This window comes from Musca vetustissima, unplaced genomic scaffold (assembly GCF_032173495.1).
Source record: "Musca vetustissima isolate MV318-11 ecotype Yass unplaced genomic scaffold, APGP_CSIRO_Mvet_v1 utg19045, whole genome shotgun sequence".
Classification (NCBI taxonomy): Eukaryota; Metazoa; Arthropoda; class Insecta; order Diptera; family Muscidae; genus Musca; species Musca vetustissima.
The window spans coordinates 23,095-47,338 of NW_026887462.1; the positions used below are offsets into that span (position 1 = coordinate 23,095).

The 24,244-nt window shown below is 35.6% G+C and overlaps 1 protein-coding gene across 1 annotated transcript; it reads right to left on the reverse strand.

The window, feature by feature from the left end:
* Positions 1-23,493: 23,493 nt before the first annotated feature.
* Positions 23,494-23,963, reverse strand: LOC133335034 (uncharacterized). Its single transcript, XM_061543326.1, has 2 exons — positions 23,749-23,963; positions 23,494-23,651 (listed from the first exon to the last, which is right to left on the reverse strand). Exons 1-2 carry the CDS (start codon positions 23,961-23,963, stop codon positions 23,501-23,503), a joined length of 366 nt encoding a protein of 121 aa, XP_061399310.1. The 3' UTR covers positions 23,494-23,500.
* Positions 23,964-24,244: the final 281 nt, after the last annotated feature.

Here is a 24,244-nt window from a genome sequence, read left to right on the forward strand (position 1 = left end):
CTGTGCCAATTTCCATCCAATTCGAATACAAATGCGACCTGTACTTTGTTTACAATTTAACATGGACAGACAGACAGACGGACGGACATGCATAAATCGACGTAATAAGTGATTCTATGCATATTCTCAAAAGGAACCATGTGTCTATCTCGTTTCCTTTTGCCTGTTACACTAAATTGCAAAAATTCAACCAAAAATGTGTTTTAAAGATTATTTTAAAATGTTTTGAAAATTCATGATTGCTAGTGAAAATAAACAGACTTCAGGTACTTTAAAAATACATGTTTTAATTGGTCTGTATAGAAACCAATTGAAAGTGCATATGGAGATCACATGACTCAATAAAGACTATTTAGTCTGTATATAGGGTCAATTGGTCTTTAAAAATTACCAGACTAATTGTTCCTTATAAATCCCCCATACAGACTAATTGGTCTTCGTACAGACTTGTGGTTTCTTAGGGCTTCAACAGTCCTTAGGAAATAGTCTTTATTAACTTATGCATAAAATTTTAAATGTATCCCGCTCTAAATTATAAACATGTTGTATTTGTTCTACTCTTCGACATTGTCACACCATGCTGTGACACTGAAACCTCCATTAAATAGAAATATAATATGTACATTATGGTGTTACAGTACTTACAAACATCTTATTAATGAAACCGAATCCAGTATCAGCAATTAAATTAATAATAGCTAATAAAGAAATAATTAAAAGTTACGTTTGCTTTAAGGAATTTTCCATTGGGGATTGAAAATAAGAAAATTATCTAATTTGGCTACTTTTATTGAAATTATTTTCGGTTAATTATTTTACCATTTGCTTGTGTGCATGCCAGCCGTGTACATAAAAACGAGGCACAGTAGTTCGAAATGTGATAAAAAAGTTGGAATTTTGAAAATAAAAAATTGTGCAATGGAAACAAATTGATGCGATATATAAAAGCAAATAAGTTCACCTATGCACGACCGTCCGGCAGTTATTGTTATCAAAATACAGGTCATATTTATTATCCAAATGAGATGAAAATTGGATGGTCTCATGGTCAAAGAATCGGTTTAGATTTATATTTTCACAAATTTGGTATATAATTGAGACGTTTATTTTGAAAGTAGTTTAAGTCCACTATGGTACAAGGTATTATGTCTTTGTGCATATGTTTGTAACAGGGTCGGACGGGCCGACCATATGATATCCTACACAACTTCCACGAAAATCGAACTTTCTGCGGTACTACATTCTGAGGTATGGTAATATTTCGCGATATTTCCAACCTCTTGACCGACTAGTGGCCAGCCAACTAATGTTACTAATATTCAGTAAAGCTCTTCTAACTACTTGTCCAGATTCCCTTCAACGTGAGTTGTGTTGTGATGTTCATCTTGTGGCCTATAGATCGACTCGAAAAAACAGAAAAATTTAAGTTTTCGGTTCACTTTAACCCAATATTATAATATGATCATCACCGAAAAATATGGGCATTATCCTTGACCATATCTGGATCCTCATGGAAAATTTCACAGCGACCAGCGCTATATTTCCGACCTCTAATGTGGTAATGGGTTACTAAATAATATCAGAATACGTAAGCACCTGTAAATATTTACGTGTAACTCCCACATCCGAGTACATACCACAATATAACTGGTATCAATTTAAAGGTCAACCACTCCTCTCGGATATAATATCAACCTCTCTGGTCTATGTCCTTCAGGAGTAAATATATATGCTATAGAATACAAATTTTGTCATTTTTCACACAAAAGTCTGGGTCCATTTGACCCGCTAAATATTTACCGATCTTTATCAAAACCGGCATGTATATTATTTCACCCAATCCCCTTATCCATGTAAAATTTCACTATGTTCGTGCCATAATTGCGGCCTCTGGAGCGACCAGAAAAACCGACAAAAATTTAGTATTTAGTCCATTTCATCCCCTGAATATTAATCGATCTTTACCAAAAACAATAGGGGCCTTCATTGGCAAGAACCCATCCTACATGCAAAATTTCGTGAAGATTGGTCCATAACTGTGGCCTGTATCGTGTTTACAAACTATAATGGACAGACGGACGGACACACATGTCTAGATCGACTCAGCTAGTCGAGATATGACGATCGGTATACTTAAAGGTGGGTCTAGGTTCAATATTTCGCGGCGTTACAAACTTTTGAGGCTGCACAAAGCTATAATACCCTGACAACATAGTTGTGTAGGGTATAAATATGCATAGAATCACTTTCTGAGTCGATTTATGCATGTACGTCTGTTCGTCCGTCCATGTATTTTTGTAAACAAAGTACAGACCGCATTTATGACCCGATTTGGATGAAATTTGGCACAGACCATTTTATTCCACGGACGAACCCTATTAAAATTGGAGAAAAGCGGTTCAGATTTAGATATATCTCCCATATATAGTTTTGTTCGATTTTATGTAAATGGAGCACCATACCGCCAATATTTGTCCGATCAAGACAAAGTTTTGGACAGAGTACTGAATTAGGTCTCGATTGATGTATGCCAAGTTTTATTGGAATCGGTTAAGATTTAGGTAGCTCCCATATATAGTTTCGTCCGATTGTACATAAATGGATCACCCTTCTGCCAATATTTGTCCCATTGAGACTAAATATGGCACATCGTACTGAATTATGTCAAAATTGATGTATGCGAAGTTTTGTTGGAATCGGTTCAGATTTGTGTTTTCGATATATAGTTTCGTTATATAAATGGAGCACCATACTGCCAATATTTGTTCGATTGAGACAAAATTTTGCTCAGCGTACCAATTTAGGTCCAGATTGATGTATTGGAATCGGTTCAGATTTAGATATAGCTCTCATATATAGTTTCGTTCGATTTTATGTAAATAGAGCACCATTCCGCCAATATTTGTCCGATCAAGACAAAATTTTGCATAGCGTATTAAATTTACTACAGGTTGACATCCGTGAAGTTTTCTTGAAATCGGTTCAGATTTTAATATAGCTCACATATGTAATTTAGTCCCATTTTATGTAAATGGTGCACTATAGATCTTGTTTTAGTTGCACGATATTTTGTTGTTGAATTCGGTTCAGATGTATATATAGCTGCCACATACAAATGGAGGAGCCTATTTACATGAAATATTGCATAGCGTATTGGATTGAAGTTATTCCATACATATTTTCATCGGATTTCATCTAATGTTGTACCAAATAACTATAGTTTTTCCGATTAGGACGTGTAAGTACACAACATAACAAATGGAACCTAGAACATTTGCAATACATGAGTCGTGATACATTTTGGAAAACGTATTGTACGTACTTAGTTAGCTGGCTTGTTACAGAACAGTTGTTCCATAAGCCGAGCTTAAAAAAGATTTCCAAGCGCGTCGGTCTTGTGCGCAAGTCCACCAATTTGGAAGACCTCGTTCCAAGATGTTGTTTTCTACTTGGTCTTTCCATCTAATTCGTGGCTTTCCCCTTCTACGGGAACCATCAGTAGGCTCATTTTTATATGCCTTTTGAGCTGGGGCATTCTCATTCATCCGCACAACATGGCCTAGCCACCGTAGTCGCTGCAGCTCAATACGACTGACTATGTCGATGTCCGCGTATAAATTGTAAATCTCGTGGTTCATTTGACGCCGATATTCACCGTCGACGCAGATCGGCCCGTAGATCTTTCGGAGAATTTTTTTCTCAAACACACCAAGAGCTGTCTCATCTGCTTGCACAAGTACCCATGCTTCTGATCCATATAATAACACGGGTAGTATAAGCGTCTTGTAAAGTGTGAGTTTGGTCTGGCGGGAGGTGGCCTTGTTAAAAGTTCCACAGTTGGTCCGAGTCTAGGGCTGTCGAATGCGGATTTATAGTCGACAAATAGGGGGTATGTGTCGATGTGTTTTTCGTGGGTCTTTTCCAGGATTTGGCGCAGAGTGAAAATCTGCTCAATGGTGGATTTGCCAGGTCTGAAGCCGCATTGGTATGGTTTCCGTGTTGTATTAGATCGCACCTTTGCTGTAACATTAAGACGGGTGCGTACCCTGGCTGCCACAAGGTAATGGTCCGAATCCAAGTGCAGATTCGCAGATCGTGGTCCTTTATACGTTTGCGGGGGTCGTCAACATTAGGGGGTTTGGTTTTCTTTTTCTTAGCTTTTTCATAGTAGGTTGGGTTTTCTGAGAGTGGGGAATTAACCCGACGCCTCAACCCATTTTTTATAGTTCTTATGGGTGAACTCGCGGCACATATTAGCTCACTATTTCATCGGGTGATGAGAATAGCTCCCCTGGTGGCACCGCGTGGAGGTCAGTGTCCACAATTGAGATGAATGAGGGACCAAGATAAGCCTGGACTCCGGCATTTTAAAGCCAATCAGAGCCGTTGCTTGGTATCTATCATCCCCTACGCCACCCGGAAAACGCATTGTGCAGCATACAAAATTGTGGATGTCACGGTAGCTCAAATACGTACATTTATGTATAGCTCCCATATATGTTTTGCTCGATTTCATACAAATGATTGACATTCAATTTTTCATAAATTTAGGAATGTTATGTGTATGAGTTGTTTTAATTTAGTTCACATATCTATGTACCTCACACAGTTAGTTGCGTCGGATTCCATTTCAATGTCGCCCAAAGATGCTATGCCATCTAAAGGATATTGTACATATGAACATATCTTGTATGTACCCAAAGTGGTGAAAGGTCCGAATTTTGATCTTTCTTTACAGATGTATTTAAAGGTTGGGGTTTGAATTGTTTTAAAAATATTGTTGAATGAAATTAAGTTTATTTGTGGCCTAAACATGATGGAAATTATAAGGTAATATCTTTTGTAAACTTTTCTAGAAAACCTAGATTTGTATCAAAACACAGAATGGACTTAAACCACTTTCAAAATACTTGAGTTATGTTTGGCTGAAAGCGGTTCCGATAACTCCCATATTCATAATCGTCCGATTTTAGGTTTTCTGTGTAGGTTATCATGTAATTTCTCAAGTCCGTAACCAACATTCTTCTACAACTTCATATTACTGTGCCACCAACTATGAACGTGTGCGATTTCCTTTAATTACTGTGATAATGTTGGGGCAAATTGTGTGTCAGTCTGCCCGTCAGGCTGATGTTGGAAATGGTAAATATACATTGTGTATATGTGAATGCCCTTCATTTGAACACGAACCACGACGACAAGCTAAATACTAAACCAACTTTAACAATCATTATTTTCATCATCATCGTCATCAACGTCATTTACCTTTTCACTTCAATTCACTTTATGATCCACTCTATGGCTCCCCTGGCAATGGGTTTACCGACTGCGGTCGCATAACCTGGAAAACCACATACACACGTTTTCGCTAACACCACATGCTCGTCTCCCGTTCACGTTCCCTCTCCCCCTGAATTCTCTCTTACAAGGGTTATTATTATGTCTAATAACATGAATTGTATTGCAATGGGGGATACTAAAGCATTTATTTCCGAACGCTTTTCAATTACAGACCGCAGCGAAAATATTGATGGGAATGGCTGTAAATGGTGATATTAGAATAATTAAAAAATATGTATATGTGTGTGTGAGTATGTGCCAGAATGCATAGCGGAATTACAATTGGCAAATTTGCCTGTCAATAACAACAACAATACGTTAATAGCATTCCATATAATTTACATGTCATTTACACCTTTGATAAAATATGCATCTTTTTGTTGCTTTTGCTATTTGATTTTTGCTATTGATTTTCCAACGGGGTCGAAAAGCTAATGACACCTATTGTGATAATAATAACAATGAATTGAGTGTATAGACATAATTCTAGTTCTCTGGTCTATTATTGGCTTTCATTGGCTATGAACCCGGAACTAAAATCAATTGGTAAATTTACGTCATTGTAAAGAGCGACAGCGTTGTGCAAAGCAATTGTCACTGACATTTTGTACATTTTTATACGAGTACTAGCGGGCCCGGCAAATGTTGTCTTGCCTAGCAATATTGTTGTTGAATAATTTTCGGCATTTTAGGTTTGTTTTTATACCCTCCACCATCAGGTGGATTGTACAGATTTTTGGAGCGGTGGATATAAGTTTATGAATTATTGAATTCGTGAAAAATAAATTTAAATTCACATATTCGGACATAATTAAATTTCCCCAATATATTTATAAGACTTCCATATAACGGTAGCGCAAAATAAAGCTAGTTTTTTGTAACCTCCACGATTTAAAAACAACTTTGAAATTTGCACATATATTTCTAGTACTTATAAGATATTTGATATTGAAAATGTTCAATTTTGGTTCACTTTTTAGGGCATCCACTATATAACGGTACCCCAAATATACTTATTGAGCAGAAAATAATATTAATAATATCAATATTGAGCCAAGTATTCGGATAAGTCCCATATAACGGTGACCCTTAACATTCGGTATTTGGCTATAATTTGGCATTTGGTGGTTTTATTTGGTAGAATGAATAGTACTAAAATCATCTATATTGGTCCACTCTTTGAGGTAGCTCCCCCTTTGCCATAAAGTATTAATATTGGTCCAAGTTTCCATATAATGGTGTCCCCATTGTTTGGTATTTTCTCATGTGGTGTCAAATCTTCCTTCCAAAAATTATTATATCCATTTCCATTGTACTAACTGTAATATACCATAACGGTATATGGAAGGACAAAGAACATTGTTGAAACATTGCAACAATGGAAACATTTTTATTTACCACCAAGTTTCGATACAGCTCCTACATACAGGTCCCGGAATTGTAAAGACTTTGACCGAATTTTCTCTTAGAGTTGGTCTAACGTATTATAAAGGCGCCATACATATTTCCCGTTTAATTTTCGGTATTTTAAAGTTCTTAATTCCTTTTTCCAACATGAGTGTGTAATTAAGAACATAATTTTAGTGTTACCCCATATAACAATATTTGTATATGATATTAGATCTCCTAATTTAATATATCGGTAGGTGGTAACATTTAAGGAACTTTAAGGTAAAAAATGTCCCTATGGAACTATTATTATTTTAAGAAATATAGTATAGGGCATGGCTCTTAGAATCAAAACTCTACTCCGAATGTATTCTGGTTTTCATCCTTGCATTTGTCCCAAAACGTACGTACGTACATTCCATGAAAAACGTGCACACACTATGATCGCGTGTACATTCAATGATATGCTTCTCAATTATTTTTTGAATTCTCACAAAAAAAGTTTCAAAACATTATCAAACCAAATAAAAAAAATATTTTCCAAATTTTCAATAATTGACAAATGAACGCTTAAAGGAATAATACGCTACCAATTTTTGCCCAGAATATCTCAATATAACAACTACGATATGGTGCAACCAAATAGCTCGATTCTAAATTCGTGGAAATGCAAATAAGATTCATAATATTTTTTTGCAAATTTTTCGCGGTTTTCGATTTTTTCTCACCTTTTAAACCTTCCCTGAAGCTCCACGAACATTTCAAGACTAAGATAAGAAAAATCTGTTCAACCGTTCTCGGGTTTTAACGAGCAATTCATTATACCCTTCACCACTCTGTGGTACAGGGTAAAAGGAAACGAAATAGACACATGGTTCCTTTTGTAAATATGCATAGAATCACATTATAAGTCGATTTATGCATGTCCGACCGTATGTCCGTCTGTCTGTCCATGTTAAATTGTAAACAAAGTACAGGTTGCATTTATAATCCGAATTGGATGAAATTTGGCATAGGTCACTTATTTGGGAAAAATCGGTTCAGATTTAGATATAGCTCCCATATATATTTTCGACCGATTTAATTTAAACGGCCCCTATATATCTTTCGATTCGCACGAAATTTGGTACGGAGTACTGAATTAGGTGCAGAGTAATGTGTGCCAAGTTTCGAAAAAATCGATTCAGATTTAGATATAGCTCCCATATATAGTTTAGTCCGATTTAAGGTAAATGGTGCACCAAAGTCCCTATATATCTGTCGATTTGCATAAAATTTGGCACAGCATGATGAAATAGATATAGAATGATGTGTGTCAAGTTTCCTGAAAATCGGTTCAGATTTAGATATAGCTCCCATATATATTTTCGTCCGATTTAAGGTAAATGGTGTACTGAAGTCCCTATATATCGTTCGATTTGCACGAAATTTGGCGCAGTGTAATGAATTAAGTCAAGAATGATGTGTGCCAAGTTTCATGAAAATCGGTTCAGATTTAGATATAGCTCCCATATATATTTTCGTCCGATTTTATGTAAATGGTGCATCAAAGTCCCTTTATATCTCTCGATTTGCACGAAATTTGGCTCAGTGTAAATAATGTAGTCTAGAATGATGTGTGTCAAGTTTCCTGAAAATCGGTTCAGATTTAGATAAAGATTCCATATATATTTTCGTCCGATTTTATGTAAATGGAGCACCAAAGTCCCTATATATCTGCCGATTTGCGCAAATTTGGCACAGTGTAATGAATTAGGCCAAAAAGGATGCGTGTTAAGTTTCCTGAGAATCGGTTCAGATTTAGGTATAGATTCTATATCTGACCAAATGAAAAATTTAGTATCGGCTGCAGAATGACATTTTTATGGATCCAATTTCATTTTACTGATCCTTTAAAAATGCGACGTCTGTTAGGACTCATCTGTTGAACATACCTAAAGTGGTGAAGGGTATCATATAGTCGGCCCCGTCCGACTTTACTACTTTCCTTACTGGTTTTTATATATAGAAGAAAAAGAAGATAGAAGAAGAAGAAAGATAGCACGCAAAGGCAAACTTAATTTAATTTAGTTAGTTATTTCTTAACGTATAACTAGAATGAGGTTACTTTGTACACGGATGGGCCGAACACTAGTTTAAAATGCACTGATTTGAGCCGGTATGGCACTTTTCGCTTTATTATCATTCACAATAATTCGCCTTTTCTTGTCCATTTCTCAAGTCCTTGCGGAGGCTTGAGGAAACCCAGTTATGATCTGTCTCTACAATTTTATGTAGAGCTGATGAGTCCAGTTTTTTTCCTGCTCGCATTCGGAAATCATCCAATGCAAAGAGTCGACTAAAAGGCATAATGCCATAAGCTGAAGTGTATGCTAAATTTATCACACCGTTTGAAACACCTCGAAATATTCATCTAAGACCCAATAAAGTATATACATTCTTGATAAGAATACAATTCTATGTCGATTTATGAATGTCCTTCTGATGGTCTGTCTATAAATCCAAATACAGCTTTGAAATTTTGCATTTAAAATTGGTCCACTTCTTAGCCTACATATAACGAAATTACTCGATATTTTGGGGAGTTTGTACTCGATTTTTCTTTGAATTGGCTGTTGCTTGGAACTTTAAATTCCCATTGGGTATCAAATCTTCCTCCCAAAAATTCTTGATATTTGATCACTTATTGTATAGCCTGTAACGACAGGTTTCCCCTTAGGCTGGAGTAAGCTCAGGCCTAAGGGGAAACCTGTCAAGCAAGGATACGAAAGGATTCTACTGCAAGAGACCTTAATAAGTACTAATGCTAGGATACGAAAGGATTCTGCAGAAAGAGACATTAATAAGTACTCAAGCAAGGACACGAAAGAATTCTACTACTAGAGACCTTAATAAATACTCATGCAAGGAGAGGCCTAATAAGTACTCAAGCAAGGATACGAAAGGATTCTGCTGCAAGAGACCTTAAGAAGGATTCTTTGGAAATAGGGACCTGTCCTGACTGTCCCTTTTCACTCATTGGTCTCCCTTTTATAGCAAGCCCTACCACGTGCTCTAGCATGCAATAACTGCAACTTGTTTTGATCAACTCGTCACAACAACATTGCCTGTATCATCACAACCAGTGGCTGTGAGAGAATAACAGTAACCCCCGGTATTTTGTTGCTTTCTTTTTGTGGAGACAAAGGAGAATGGTGTGTTTTAGAATATTTTTTATTAATTAAGAAATAGAAAGAAATACATGGTGTGGGCAAAATTGAGTGCAACGATTTTTGGTCATCACAAGCCCCCATATAACAGTGCCATCCACCGTTTTATATCCTTGAACGTAAAATTCGTTTTTCCGTTTGTAACTCATCGAAATAATTTCCGATCCTATAAAGTATATATGTTCTTTATCAGAGATGTCAGTCCGTCTGTTGTAAATTCCCTAGCCTCTAAACGAATTGAGATAGATCGCTAAAGTTTTGCATAGATATATAAGGATACCCCTCAATTTTGGGTTCTTGAGAGCGTTTTTCAACCAAATTCGCTGAAATCTGGTACAATGGTTTCTTATCGGATACCAAATTCACTAACATTTACAAATATAGTTCCACTTTTTCCTGGTAGCCCCCATATAACGGTAATCCCCAAGTTTCAGTATTTTGGGGTTCTTAAGCGCGTGTTTAACTAAATTCGCTGAAATGTTGGACTTTTCATTAGATCCCCTTTGGCGTTAGTCCCTCCAAAACCACCTTTTTATATTGAAATAGTGAACTGGGGTATATTCTGTAGTCGAAATTGTCTGTTTATACCCTACAATGTATGGGATTCTACGACTCTGTAGTCGATTCAGCCATTTGTTGTAAACATTCAACCTTCAAAGGATATCAACATAAAACCAGTAAGGAAAATAGTAAACTCGAACTGGGCCGACTAGATGATACCCTTCACCATTTGGGGTATATCCTACATATGTCGCCCAACAGATTCCGCCTTTCGAAAGAACATTAACATGAAATTGAACAAACTTGAATACGTGATCTGAAACCCAAATTTTGATATTTTGGTGACGTTGGCTCCACTTAGATATATGGAAAAAAATAATATCATTAGCCAAAAGCAATATATAATAATGTCTCGAAAGAGAAATTAATAAAAACATTTACATGAATGATCCTTCGCCCAAAAAAGGCATAAAACTTAAAAACTCAATATTGATTCATATTGGTTACTTCAGACGCTGCAAATTTGGATAAAATCGGACACTCCATTATTAGGTTCCGCAAAGTTTGTTTCCTATCGGATGCTCTGTTCGCATGATAAAATAAATTTTCTGTTTAAAACTGCAACACACATTTAATTCGCAAGGGGCGAATGCCCCCATAAAATGGACAACTCAACCCCACCATAAAGTATTGGCATTTGCTTGCCATCATAATTTCTTAACGGTACATTTTCTCCATGAATGCTAAAATGATGGGTCTTCAGTTATTTGCATTTCGGGTTATAACATGACATTTAACGAGTATTTTGTCCCTTTTCTGTGTTTTTATTATAGCCTGTATTGTCGATTGGCCATAACACGAAGAAACGACGATGAGTTCAATACCAACATTTAAGGGGTCGTCATGCATTGATGACTTCTTTTAGAGGCGGATCGAATAACCATAAAATTTTAGTTTTATGACTATGACTGCTGTACGCCAGAGTTCGGTAAGAAACGCGTTTGCAAACGAGAAACATCCACATAGTACTCCATTTGTCTGGGTTATGACCATAAAATGAATGACTAAATTTAATATTGTTTTCTTGTTGAATTTTCCTCTCGTTCTATTTTTTTCTGATGCAATTTAATTTCATTTGCAAACGGGAAATTATCCAGCCGGAAATATTGAGAACTCCCACTTTAATGTCGTGACCACTTTATATGATGCTTTAAATTGTAACTATAAAAGTTATGAAATGTAATAAACATGTTGGTATGAAGTGAAATAGAAAGTTATATCAATTTATAGTTCCATTTCAATAAAATATGTGGTGATGAAAGTAATTGTCCGGTTTAATTGAAATATTGTCAATAATAGGAGGATTAAACGATATACACATGCAAATGAATTGCATACACAATATGATTTCGCGATGTCGGTATGATGGTGAATCGTTGCCAACTATTTGATTACCATCATCTATACTATTATTTATACCTGTTTTGTTATTCCGTTTGTAACTCATCGATATATCCATTTCCGACCCTATAAAGTATATACATTCTTGATCAGGGTAAATTTCTAAGACGATATAGACATTTCCGTCCGTCGGTTGTAATCACGATATGTTCAAAAGTAATTGAGATAGAATGCTGAGATTTTTAATAGGGTTGTAGTTTGTCTGCAGTTCGGTCAAGTTCGAAGATGAGCTATATCGGTTGACATTTAGGAATATGCCCCATATAAGGTTACCCCAAAATGTTCTATATTTTGGGCATCTACAGCGTGTTTTTTAAAAACATTGGTTTCTTATTGGGTACCAAATGTATTCACCAAAAATTATAAACATAGATCCACTTTTTCCGGTAGCCCCCATATAACGGTACCCCCAATTTTCGGTATATTGAGGGTATTGAGCGTGTTTTCTACCGAATCTGCTGTAATTTCGTATTTTGTAGTCATATTTGGTAACAAATCTCCCTTTCAAAAGTAATATATTCGCCTCCTTTTGGGGATAGTCCCCATATAACACCCTTTTTATAGTCTTTGCCCCCTGTGGTACGGGTATTACTGAATCGAGATCGGGACATATGGTCCCTTTTGAGAATATGCATAGAATCACTTTCTGAGTCGATTTATGCATGTCCGTCTGTCCATTAGTCAAAATATTTTTGTGAACAAAGCACCGGACGCATTTATGATCCGATTTGGATGAAATTTGGCACAGGTCACTTATTTGACCCAAGGACAAACCCTATTGAAATGGGAGCAAATGTATAGATTCTTTCGATTTAAGATAAATAATGCACCAAACTCCCAATATTTTTCCGATTTAGACAAAATTTTGAACATCGTCCTGAAATTACTGCAGGTTGACGTCCGCGAAATTTTTTGAAATCGGTTCAGATTTATATATAGCTCCCATGTCTGCCAATATTTGTCCGATTAAGACAATATTTTGGACAGTTTACTGAATTAAGTCCAGATTTATGTATGACAAGTTTTGTTGAAATCGGTATGGTACAGATTGACATCCGTGAAGTTTTGTTGAAATAGGTTACGATTTAGATATAGCTCCCATGTATATTTCGTCCAATTTTATGTAGATAGCGCACCGAAGAGACTTTGATCTATATTTACGAAATTTAGCAGCGTGTATTGAATTCTGTATATTAGGTATAACTCATGGTTCATTGGACGAGTTGCTTACTCAGACCATAGTAGCATCTGTTGGCCAAAAATATACTTTTCCGGATTTCAAAGCTGATGTTATTAGTTTTGTTTATTGCGTTACCGTGGTATATACAATCTTTCACTACCTTGAAGCTGTAGTTTTCAAGCGCATTGACACCATCAGCTTGATCTTTTCGCCATTTACTGCCAGTCCCACTTTGGCAGATTCCTTCTCCATTTGTTCAAAGGTGGCTGTTACCGCTTGCAATGTTCGACCCATTATGTCGAGGTCGTCGGCGCAGACGAGTACCATATGCTGTTTGGTGTACAGAGTGTTATTTCATTTCACATTTGCATCTCGTATGAGCAGGATGTTGAACAGGTCACACAACTAACTGTCACCCTGTCTTAATCCTCGTTCGGTATTGAAGGGCTCCGAGAGGTCCTCTTCTACTTTAAGTGCTGAAATTTTACCATTTAAAGCTATCCTGCATAGCCATATTAATTATGCAGGAATGCCAAACGCAGACATGACTTTAAACGCCTCTGAACGGATAGGTTTGTCGAATGCGGTTTAATAGTCGACGAATAGGTGGAATGTGTCGATTTGTTTTTTGTGGATTTTTTTCCAGCATCTGGGCAATGGTGGATTTGTCAGGCCTGAAGCTACATTGATATTGCCCAACCATTGTCAACCATATGTCATTAACCATTGGCTTCTGTCGTTCACAGAGCACGCAGGATAACACATTATATGCGATGGGAAGAAGACAAAAGCCTCTATAGCATATGGCGCATATAGTTTTGTCTCCTTTTTTGTACACGGGGCAAAGGTTGCTGAGGTTCCAATCATTGGAATGTATTTTTCTGGCCAAATTGTACAAATGAGCCGGTGCATGCTCCTTACCAGCATCAGACCACCGGCCTTGAATAGTTCGGCTTGCAATCCATCGGCACCTGCTGCTTTATTGTTCTTCAGCCGATTAATTGCTACTCCGACATTATCTTGGATATGTGGTATATACTATATACCGTAATCTTCTTCACGGCCATTAGTTTATACCAGAAGCTTTTCAAAATGCTCCTTCCAGATCATCAACACGCCTTCTTCATTTCTACAGGAGGATGTGCATGCGTCAAAGCCTTCGGTTTGGTGTTTATTCGTTGGTAAAATTTCCGGACTTCATTCTAGCTCAGAAGTAACCCAGGTGGCCTTGTGTCTATCGAGATTCTACAATCTGGTGCTGCTAACTACCATGGTTTTTGCTGCCGTGGAGTCAAACAAGGAGGCTGAGGCTGAATTTTCCGACGGTGGGAAAAAATTATTTTCCGATTTTGCATTAAAATCTCCTAGCAGAATTTTCATGTCATGGCCAGGGCATCAGGCATATGCTGTTTCCTGGTGCTGGTAAAATATGTCTTTGGTCTGCTCCTCTTTGTCTTCCGTCGGAGCATGGGCGCAAATAAGACTGATGTAGAAGAACTTCGCTTTTATACGGATTATAGCAATTCGCTCATCTACTGGAATGAATTTGCAGCCAAATTCATGATCATTGGTCCAAATTTTTATCAGAACCACCACGATATTCGATCGATTTGGCTGTATTTAGTTACCAAAACTTCCTGCAAAATGATCGATAATGATCCATATATCCCTATATTACTGTACTACCAGATTTATATATTTTGAGTATTTTGCACACATTTTAAAGTCTCTTAAAATCCAGAGTGACAGTTATTGTTTCATTTTTTCTTTTCTTTCCTAAAAATCCATATTAAACAGCCTGCTAGAATTCAAGTTACACTTGAAGCAATGAAAAAATGTTACCATTTTCATTATTATGAGACCAAAAGTGTGTATAGTTACCTTCGTATAATATTCTGATAGAATGTCCCATTTGAAGTTTTGTTATGTAGAAGCCTCACAACCTTTGCGCGTCTCTTGTAAATATTTACAACAAACCCATTATAGTTCATACTTACAGTTTACCAAACAATTCTAAATTTCCAATCTGAACCGAACTAATTTAGCAAATTGGTTACTTTGTAAACAAAACAATAACCACCGAAAATTATTAATTCCCTGAAAAACTACAACTTTCTATTTTCATTCATCATTACAGTTTAGCAAACAATTTCTTTTTTCCCCGTCGCTTACTGGGACATCGGAACAATTTCGATTGCATTGCACAACAACAACAGCAGCAGCAACAACGACAACAACTTAAGTTAATTGATGTATTCATTGCTTCTGGATAGGTTGTTCCACATTTTTCATTTCTAGTTGGTAGGAGTTTGGGGGCGATAAAAAAAGCTGATGGGACATTGTAGATGAGCCCTTCACGTTTAGTGGTGTGCTTGTAGGTGTTTGTCCACCTTGTGGTAAAACCATAAAATTTCATTGTATCCCCTTGTTTGTGTTGTTTTTCATATATTTTCGCTTTTACGAAGAATACAAAAAAAAACGTGTTCCATATATTGTTTTGTTGGTATTGGTGTTAACGTTCAAGGTACATACATGTGTATGGCTGTTTTTTTTTCCAAAATTTTAGTTTGCAGGAGTACAAAAAAGGCTTTATTTTCCGTTTCGATGTTTCTCGTCCGTTCGTTTTTTTGGAGTTTTGTAACCCATTTTGTCAGGTGTTTTGTTTTTGGGAAACAAACAAACTAAATTGTGTGCATGAAAATCGAATGTGTAGAACGGGGAGCTAGCTGTCATATCCGTTGGTCGGTGTTTTTTTTGCGATTTTGATGTTTCTGCTCTATTGTAGAATTTTGTTGTTTTTTTTAAGATATGTGGTGTCTTGTTACCTACATAGATTGAACTCATTTGATTCAATTTAATAGGAAACAGGTAAAGATATTGCATTTTTTGTTGGTGATAAAAATGTTATACAACTTTTATCGAGCATATAACAAAATAAATCTGGTCGAAAGAAAAGTGGATATTTTTAAATTCTACAACAAACATTGCAAATGCTCGTACATCGAAAATGTGTAAATTGGAGAAAGCTATCGATATTATAGCTAAAATAAGCGGCCAATTTTATAAATCTTTTCTGGAATGCTCAACGTATATCAACTTGATCCAATTTATACTTACATGTATTGGAGAAAGCTATCGATATTATAGCTAAAATAAGCGGCCAATTTTATAAATCTTTTCTGGAATGCTCAACGTATATCAACTTGATCCAATTTATACTTACATGTATGTAGTTTTGATTTACATAGCCGTTTTGTGGTTTCACACAATTTACCATAACGTTGTGAGGTGAGTATAAAACGATGGAAAAGAACGACATTATGGAAAATAACGAAATTCCTTCATTAACGAAGGCACTGTCTTTGTTGCAGGTTGGGATAGTAATATTGCCTCCAAAAGCATAATCTGTAAAACAAAACACTGTCTAGTTCCCCACCTAATTTTGGTAGGATCGGGCAAGATTTCAATACACGGACTGTGCCGACTATATGATTCACCACTTTGAGTATATTCAACAGATGAATCCTAACAGACGTCGCATTTTTGAAGGACCAGTAAAATTAAATTTGACCCATAAACATGTCTCTCTGCAAGCTATACTAATCATTTGGTCAGATATAGAGTTGTCTCTTACAATGGGACAAAATTATGTAAATTAATTTGAAGCATATATCATTCGGACATCCGTTGATTATTTGGATACATATATGATAAACATTATGAGTTTGGTGCACTATTTACTTCAAATCAGACGAAAATATTTATAAAAGCTATACCTAAATTTAAACCGATTTTCATGAAAATTAACTCACATCATTCTAGATCTAATTGAGTACACAATGCCAAATTTCGTGCAAATCGAAAGATATATAGGGACTTTGGTACACCACTTATCTTAAATCGGACGAAAATATATATGGGAGCTATATCTAAATCTAAACCGATTTTTCCGAAACTTACCACACATCATTCTAAACTCAATTCAGTACGCTATACCAAATTTCGTACAAATCGAAGGATATATAGGGACTTTGGTGCACTATTCACCTAAATCGGACGAAAATATATATAGGAGCTATATCTAAATCTGAACCGATTTTCACGAAACATACCACACATCGTTCTAGACTTAAGGGAAATAATTTACAAATTTTTTTTTTTTTTTTGTGATCAAAGAAAAGTCCTTATTTTTGATGGCGGGCATGATAACTCCTCACTGGAACATCGGAATCCGAAAATTCCAACGGTGTTAGAAAGAGCCAGACATGCTCTCGTATGAACTAGGATTATTGGCTTCGCGCAACAATTAACAAAATGGCGGATCATTGAAAAGAATTTCTTTGAAAAATCGCCTATTTTTGACCGCAAACTAAGTCAAATAATAAGGAAGATCTCCACCGATTGATTTTATCCCAGTTCATACGAGAGCTATACACTCCCAGAGAGAGGTGTCAAAATTTGGAACCGATTGGATAATTAGTTTTTGAGTTATCGTGCCCGCCATTCTTAAAACACTGTTTCGAGGAAAATGCGTTTAAAGTTTGAGAATCACTCTTGCCGTCACTTGATGCTGACACAATAAATCGGCTATAATTTCAAGACTTCTTGGAGCTATATCTAAATCTGAAACGATTTTCACGAAACTTAGCACCCATCATTCTAGACTTTATTCTGTACGCTGTGCCAAATTTCGTTCGGATCGAATTATATATATATATATATATATACAAAATGCGACCTGTACTTTGTTTACAATTTAACATGGACAGACAGACGGACGAACATGCATAAATCGACTTAAAAAGTTATTCTATGCATATTCTCTGTTACAAACATATGCACAAAGACGTAATACCCTGTACCACAGTGTGGTGAAGGGTAAAAGCAGTGAGAGGAGCAGTATTGTCGGCAGTATGAGCTTGGGCCATATATTGCGATATTTGCACCCTCTTGACCGACTAGATGTCAACAAATATTACTAATATTCACTAACTTGCCCAGGTTCCCTTCACCGTGGTTTGTGTTCTGATGTCCGGCTTTCTAGTAGGCCTACGGATCGACTTGAACAGAACACAAACAATTAAATTTTCCGTCCACGTCATCCCAATATTATTATCTGATCATCACCGAAAATTATAAGATGCATGAGGTTCCATGACTGGATCCTTCGGTATATATATATATGTATATATATATATATATCTTAATATATAAAAGAACTCAGTGTTAAGTGAATGAGTAACTGACAGATCATCGCCCAGACGAAAAGGCTAAAGCTAGACGCTTGAAATTTTGAGTGAGGGTTGTTGTTGGTGTGTAGGCGTGAAATAAGGCTGGGTTTTTAGAAATTCGAACTAGAAGGGTGCGAAAAGTACTAAAATGTACCAAATATGGTACCCTTTGTATTAGGCGAACGGGAAGAGCTAGAATTCTGAAATTTGGAATGTGGGTCAATGATGGAATGTTAGAAAGGTGTACAATAGGGTTTTTGGAAATTCGACCTATAAGTGTACTAAAAGTACTAAAATTTATTTAATTTGGTTCTAATTGTATATACATATATTGAACATATTGAACATTATAGCCATAAGTTTTATATGGAATACAGGTTGGGAAGTGGCGTTGATGTATGGAAATGCTTTAAGAAATTCGTACTCATGTGTATAAAAAGTACAAAATGGTACTAAATATGGTACTAAATTTGAAACGATTTGGATTTGTATGATTCCCGAGATTTAGAATTCAGATTACTTTTGATGTGTAGTATTGAGCTATGGAGATAACTTTTGAAACTCGAATTTATGTGTACGACTAGCAAATTTAGAACATTTGGATTTGTGTAACGGAGAGAGCTGGAAACCTACAATTTGGAATGTCAGTGACAGAGAGTTAGAAAGAAGGGCCAAAGGGTTTTAGGTACTTAATGGTACTAAATTTTGTGGTGGAGATGGTACACCAAAGTATACAGTATTCACGATTTCCATATGATTTTTTTGCATTCACTTTCCGCATACACTTTGCTATTATATATATATATATATATATATCTATATATATAAAAATGAATTGCTGTTCGTTAGTCTCGCTAAAACTCGAGAACGGCTGAACGGATTTTTCTTATCTTAGTCTTAAAATATTCGTAGAGCTTCAGGGAAGGTTTAAAAGGTGAGAAAAATTTAAAAATCGCGAAAAATTTGCAAAAAAGAAAAAATATTATGAAAAAAAATATTATGAAAAACAATGTTATGAAAAAATAAATATTCATTTGTCAAATATTGAAAATTTTCAAAATATTTTATTTTATTCAATTGGCATTGTAACGCAACTTTTTTTCTGAGAATGCAAAACAATAATTGAGATGAATTCGCGATCATTGTATGTACACCTTTTCCATAAAATTCACGTACATTTTGGAACAAATGCAAGGATGAAAATCTGAAGATTCAGAAAGAGTTCTGATTCTAAGACACGTGCCCTAGATTATTCTTCTTGAAAATAATAATAATAGGAACACAGTATCGAAAAAGGTGGATTACTATTACATGGGGGATATTTGAAACCTTGGGCGAACATAACATGGCAGCCAAATACCGAATATTAAGGGATGCCGTTAGATGGGGATATCCGAATACTTGAGTCAATATGGAAAATTCTAATTAGGGAGAATTTCTGCCCAATAAGTATCCCTAATATTAGGTTTGGGAAAAAGAAATCCATTAGACCGGTGGAACGATCGAATTTTACAGGCATGTCGTAACATCGTCCAGGAGCTAAAAATTAAACCATTCACACAAAGCTGGATTCAAAAATAACCTCAATGGTTGGGTGCCTCGCCAATACTAATACTGCAATTTCAGAGCACTATCTTAAAGATTATTTAATATTGGGCTATCGTTATGTGAATTATACATCAACAATATTGCTATGCAAGACAACGTTTGCCGGGCCGGCAATGTTGAAGTGTTCGTGGATGTTCAGGGAAGGTTTAAAAGGTGAGAAAAATTTGAAAATCGCGAAAAATTTGCAAAAAAATATTTTGAAGCATATTTGCATTTCCGCGAATTTAGTATCGAGCTATATGGAAAGCACCACGTCGTAGTTGTTATTTTGACGTATTTTGAGCGAAAATTGGTAGCGTATCATTCCTTTAAGCATACATTTGTCATTTATTAAAATTTTTCAAAATATTTAATTTTTTTAAATTGGATTGACATTGTATTGAAACATTTTTTTGGGAGAATACAAAAAATAATTGAGAAGTATATTATTGAATGCACACGCGATCATTGTATTTACACGTTTTCCATAGAATACAGGTACATATTGGGACCAATGCAAGGATGGAAAATCAGAAGACATTCTGAATCGAGTTCGTGGCCATTCAGGATATTCGGATTCTAAGATCCATGCCCTAGATTAATATATTTGAAAATAATAATATGAACATGTTGTTCCTTAAAGTAAATGAAATGTTGATATGCAACGGGAAATATGAAATCAGGTGGTTAAATGCCTAATCCTTTTCAATATCTTTGAACTTATAAACAGACCACGTCCCATATATCCCATACCAAAAATGTGTATCACAGAGGAAACTAATATACCAGATATTTTCTTTGCAAAAATCGATCATTAAGTTCAGCTGTAAAGAGAACAACCGACAAAAAACCAGCAAAATTAGAAAAATAGCATAATATCTAATTTGATGGTTGTACCAAAACCTCCATCCGATGTTACCTATTCGTATTGAACATGCCAACTACCGATCACACTCAGATTGGAAAACGGGAGTAAGAACCTTTAGATATAGTGCATAACTTCTGGGATGATGTTATGCCAAATTATAGCCAACTCTATGAGAAGATTAGTTCAATGTATTGAAAATGGGGCGAGACCTGTATGTATTGCTATATCAAAACTTGGACCTAAATAGGTAATTTTTCGCAGAAATGTGTCTGTGAATGACATATTTTAGCTACTACAATGGGAATGGAGATATATACATTTTTGGTAGGAATATTTGACAGCATATGAGAAATTATTGGGGTTACCATTATATGGGTGCTCCCCGGAAACTTGGATCAATATTGATAATTCTTTGTAAGGAGATTTTGTACTCACTGATCATTTAAAATATAAAATTACAGCTAATTTGGTTGAAACACGTGTCCAAACAAAATACAGAGGAGTGGACCAATATTGACAATTTTAAGTAGGGTTCATGCTACCAAATAAAACAACCAATTACAGCTGATTAGGTTGAAAATCGTGCCCAAAACTCCAAAAATGTTGAGTGCCATTATATGGAGGCTTTTCCGAAGCTTGCACAATTTTTTAAGGAACATTTTCTACTCAATGATCATCCAATATATAAAATTAAATGAAGGGATTACCTGGATACTTGCCAATATTGATAATTTTAAGTACAGATATTTTGTTGTAAACCGTGCCCAAGATCTTCAAAATATGGAATGTTTATTGCTACCGTTATATGGGCAGTACTCCGAAATATGTGCCAATATTGATAATATTTGGTACGGATATTTTCTGTTCAATTACAACCCATTCTGTTGAAAAATCGTCAAAACTTCTCATATTGCGAGGTACGGTTATATGGCTACCCTAAATAGTGAACCTAGGAGTAGTAGCAATGTATGTGCAAATTTCAGAGCACTATCTCAAATCGTGGAGGGTAGAAAAAGCTAACTTATTATTGGTCTATCGTTATGTGAATAATACATCAACAATATTGCTATGCAAGACAACGTTTGCCGGGCCCGCTAGTATATATATAAAAATGAATTGCTGTTCGTTAGTCTCGCTAAAACTCGAGAACGGCTGAACGGATTTTTCTTATCTTAGTCTTGAAATATTCGTGGAGCTTCAGGGAAGGTTTAAAAGGTGAGAAATAATCGAAATCCGCGAAAAATTTGCAAAAAATATTATGAAGCATTGTCAATTTTCAAAGTATGTACATATTTTATTTTTTTCAATTGGATTGTCATTGTATTGAAAATATTTTAGGTGAGAATACAAAAAAAAAAAAAAAAAAAAAAAAAAAAATAATTCAGAAGGATATCATTGAATGTACACGCGATCATTGTATGCACACGTTTTCCGAAAAATTCACGAATTTATTGGGGCAATGCAAGAATTGAAAATCAGAAGACATTTGGAATCAGAGAATTCTAATTCTAATATCCATCCAGTCAATGACATAATGCAGCAACTATAATGTGAAATTTTGGTAGGAAGATTTGACACCACATGAGAAAATGCCGAACAAAGGGGAATAACATATATGGGGGCTATCTGAAAACTTGGACCAATATTGATAATTTTTGTTAAGAGAAGCTCCCCAAAATGCCGAATATTGCGGGTACCGTTGGCCAAACCTCCGAACGCATCGAATAATGTGGAGTATCATTGTATGGGGTCTATTCGGAAGCTTTCATGAATACTGATAGGTACATTTTCAACAAAATATAAAATTACTGCGAAATACGAATTCAATTAGAAGGTAAAACCAGAAAGGAAAGAAGTAAAGTCAGACGGGGCCAACTATATGATACCCTTCACCACTTTGGATATATTCTACATATGTCTCCTAACAGACGTCACCTTTTCGAAAGAACACTTTCATGAAATTGAACGAACTTGAATATGTGGTCTTTATGCGTTTCTGGAACCTATGCTAAATTTCATATCATTCGGGAAAGTTTAGAGTCGTTTGAGTACAATGGGACTAATTTAAGTAAATCGATGTAGAGCAAACTTGATACACGCTATTCGGTAGGCCGCACTCTTCCAAATTTAATCTCAATCAGACACCCGTTTGAAATATATATGGAAGCTGTGTCTGCATCTGCGCTAATTTACGTCATTCATGAGTCAATTTGATACGTTTTGCAAAATTTCGTGTCGAGCTTTATCTAAATATTAACCGATTTCAACGTATCTTGCCAGAAATTAATTTATATTAACTTCAGTACATTGTACACAATTGTGTGTCAATCGTACAAACTTTGGGTCTTCAGAGCACAATTGACCTGAAACCGGAAGAAAATGTATATAGCAGCTATATATAAATCTGAACCGATTTTCACGAAACTTAGCACATATAATTCTAGACTAAGTTCAGTACACTATGACAAATTTCATGCAAATCTATATATGGCAGGTATATCTAAATTTGAACCGATTTTCACGAAACTTACGCTATGACATTATTTAAATTTATTGCGTGTGTGCTATAGCTTCCAATGTAACGATCAAAATCGTTACATTGGAAATTTATTTTTTTCATTTCATATTTCAAAATTTATTCCACAGTTACACTTAACATTTTAGGTAAATCCGATTTTAATTATCACAAAATTCCTTCCACCGATTCATTTTCATTCACATGCATAATTCACGCCTAAAACACACAAGTAATATGACGTTCACAACATTGCGGAAATGGCGCCTTTATATCTTTAAAATCGCCCCATTTGCATGTGGGTGGATTTGCACGGTCATAATCTTTTAGTTTTCCCAAAGGTGAGGCTAAAGCAGATACCGGATCACAGCTGCAAACCAAAAAGTGAAAATGAAATGGAAATTTGGGAATACAAATTTATGGCAACATTTCGTTTTGTTGGGTTTGTTTCCATTACGAATGCTTACGTTTCAATTGTTGCCATGCCATTGGCATTGTCACAGCTGAATTCAGCACAATCCATGGTTGGATGTTTAATACTTTGGCCAGGATTCACAACTTTGCCTTGGATAACACATTTGCCCGGATGTTTGTCATCACGAAACGATCTTTCAGTATATACGCCAGCCTGAGCTAAAGCCACAAAAGCCAATGAAAAAACGAACACAGTAATAAATTTCATGTTGTTCAGCGCTTAAGATTAGTTTTGAAACTAAAATTAAAAAGATTAAATACATTTAATATATTCGGATGGGATTTAATGTTAAATGTTATCAGTTTGAAGTGTATGTATGTGCTAAATATGTGATTTTATTATTACCACGGAATCAATTGATAAGGGGCTGTTTGTAAACAAATGAAATATGAAGAGGTAATGCCGACTTTGTGTTAGTCTACACAATAGTCTACTGAAATCATGAAGATGCAAGACTCCTGACATAAGTTTTAGAATTGCGTGATTTA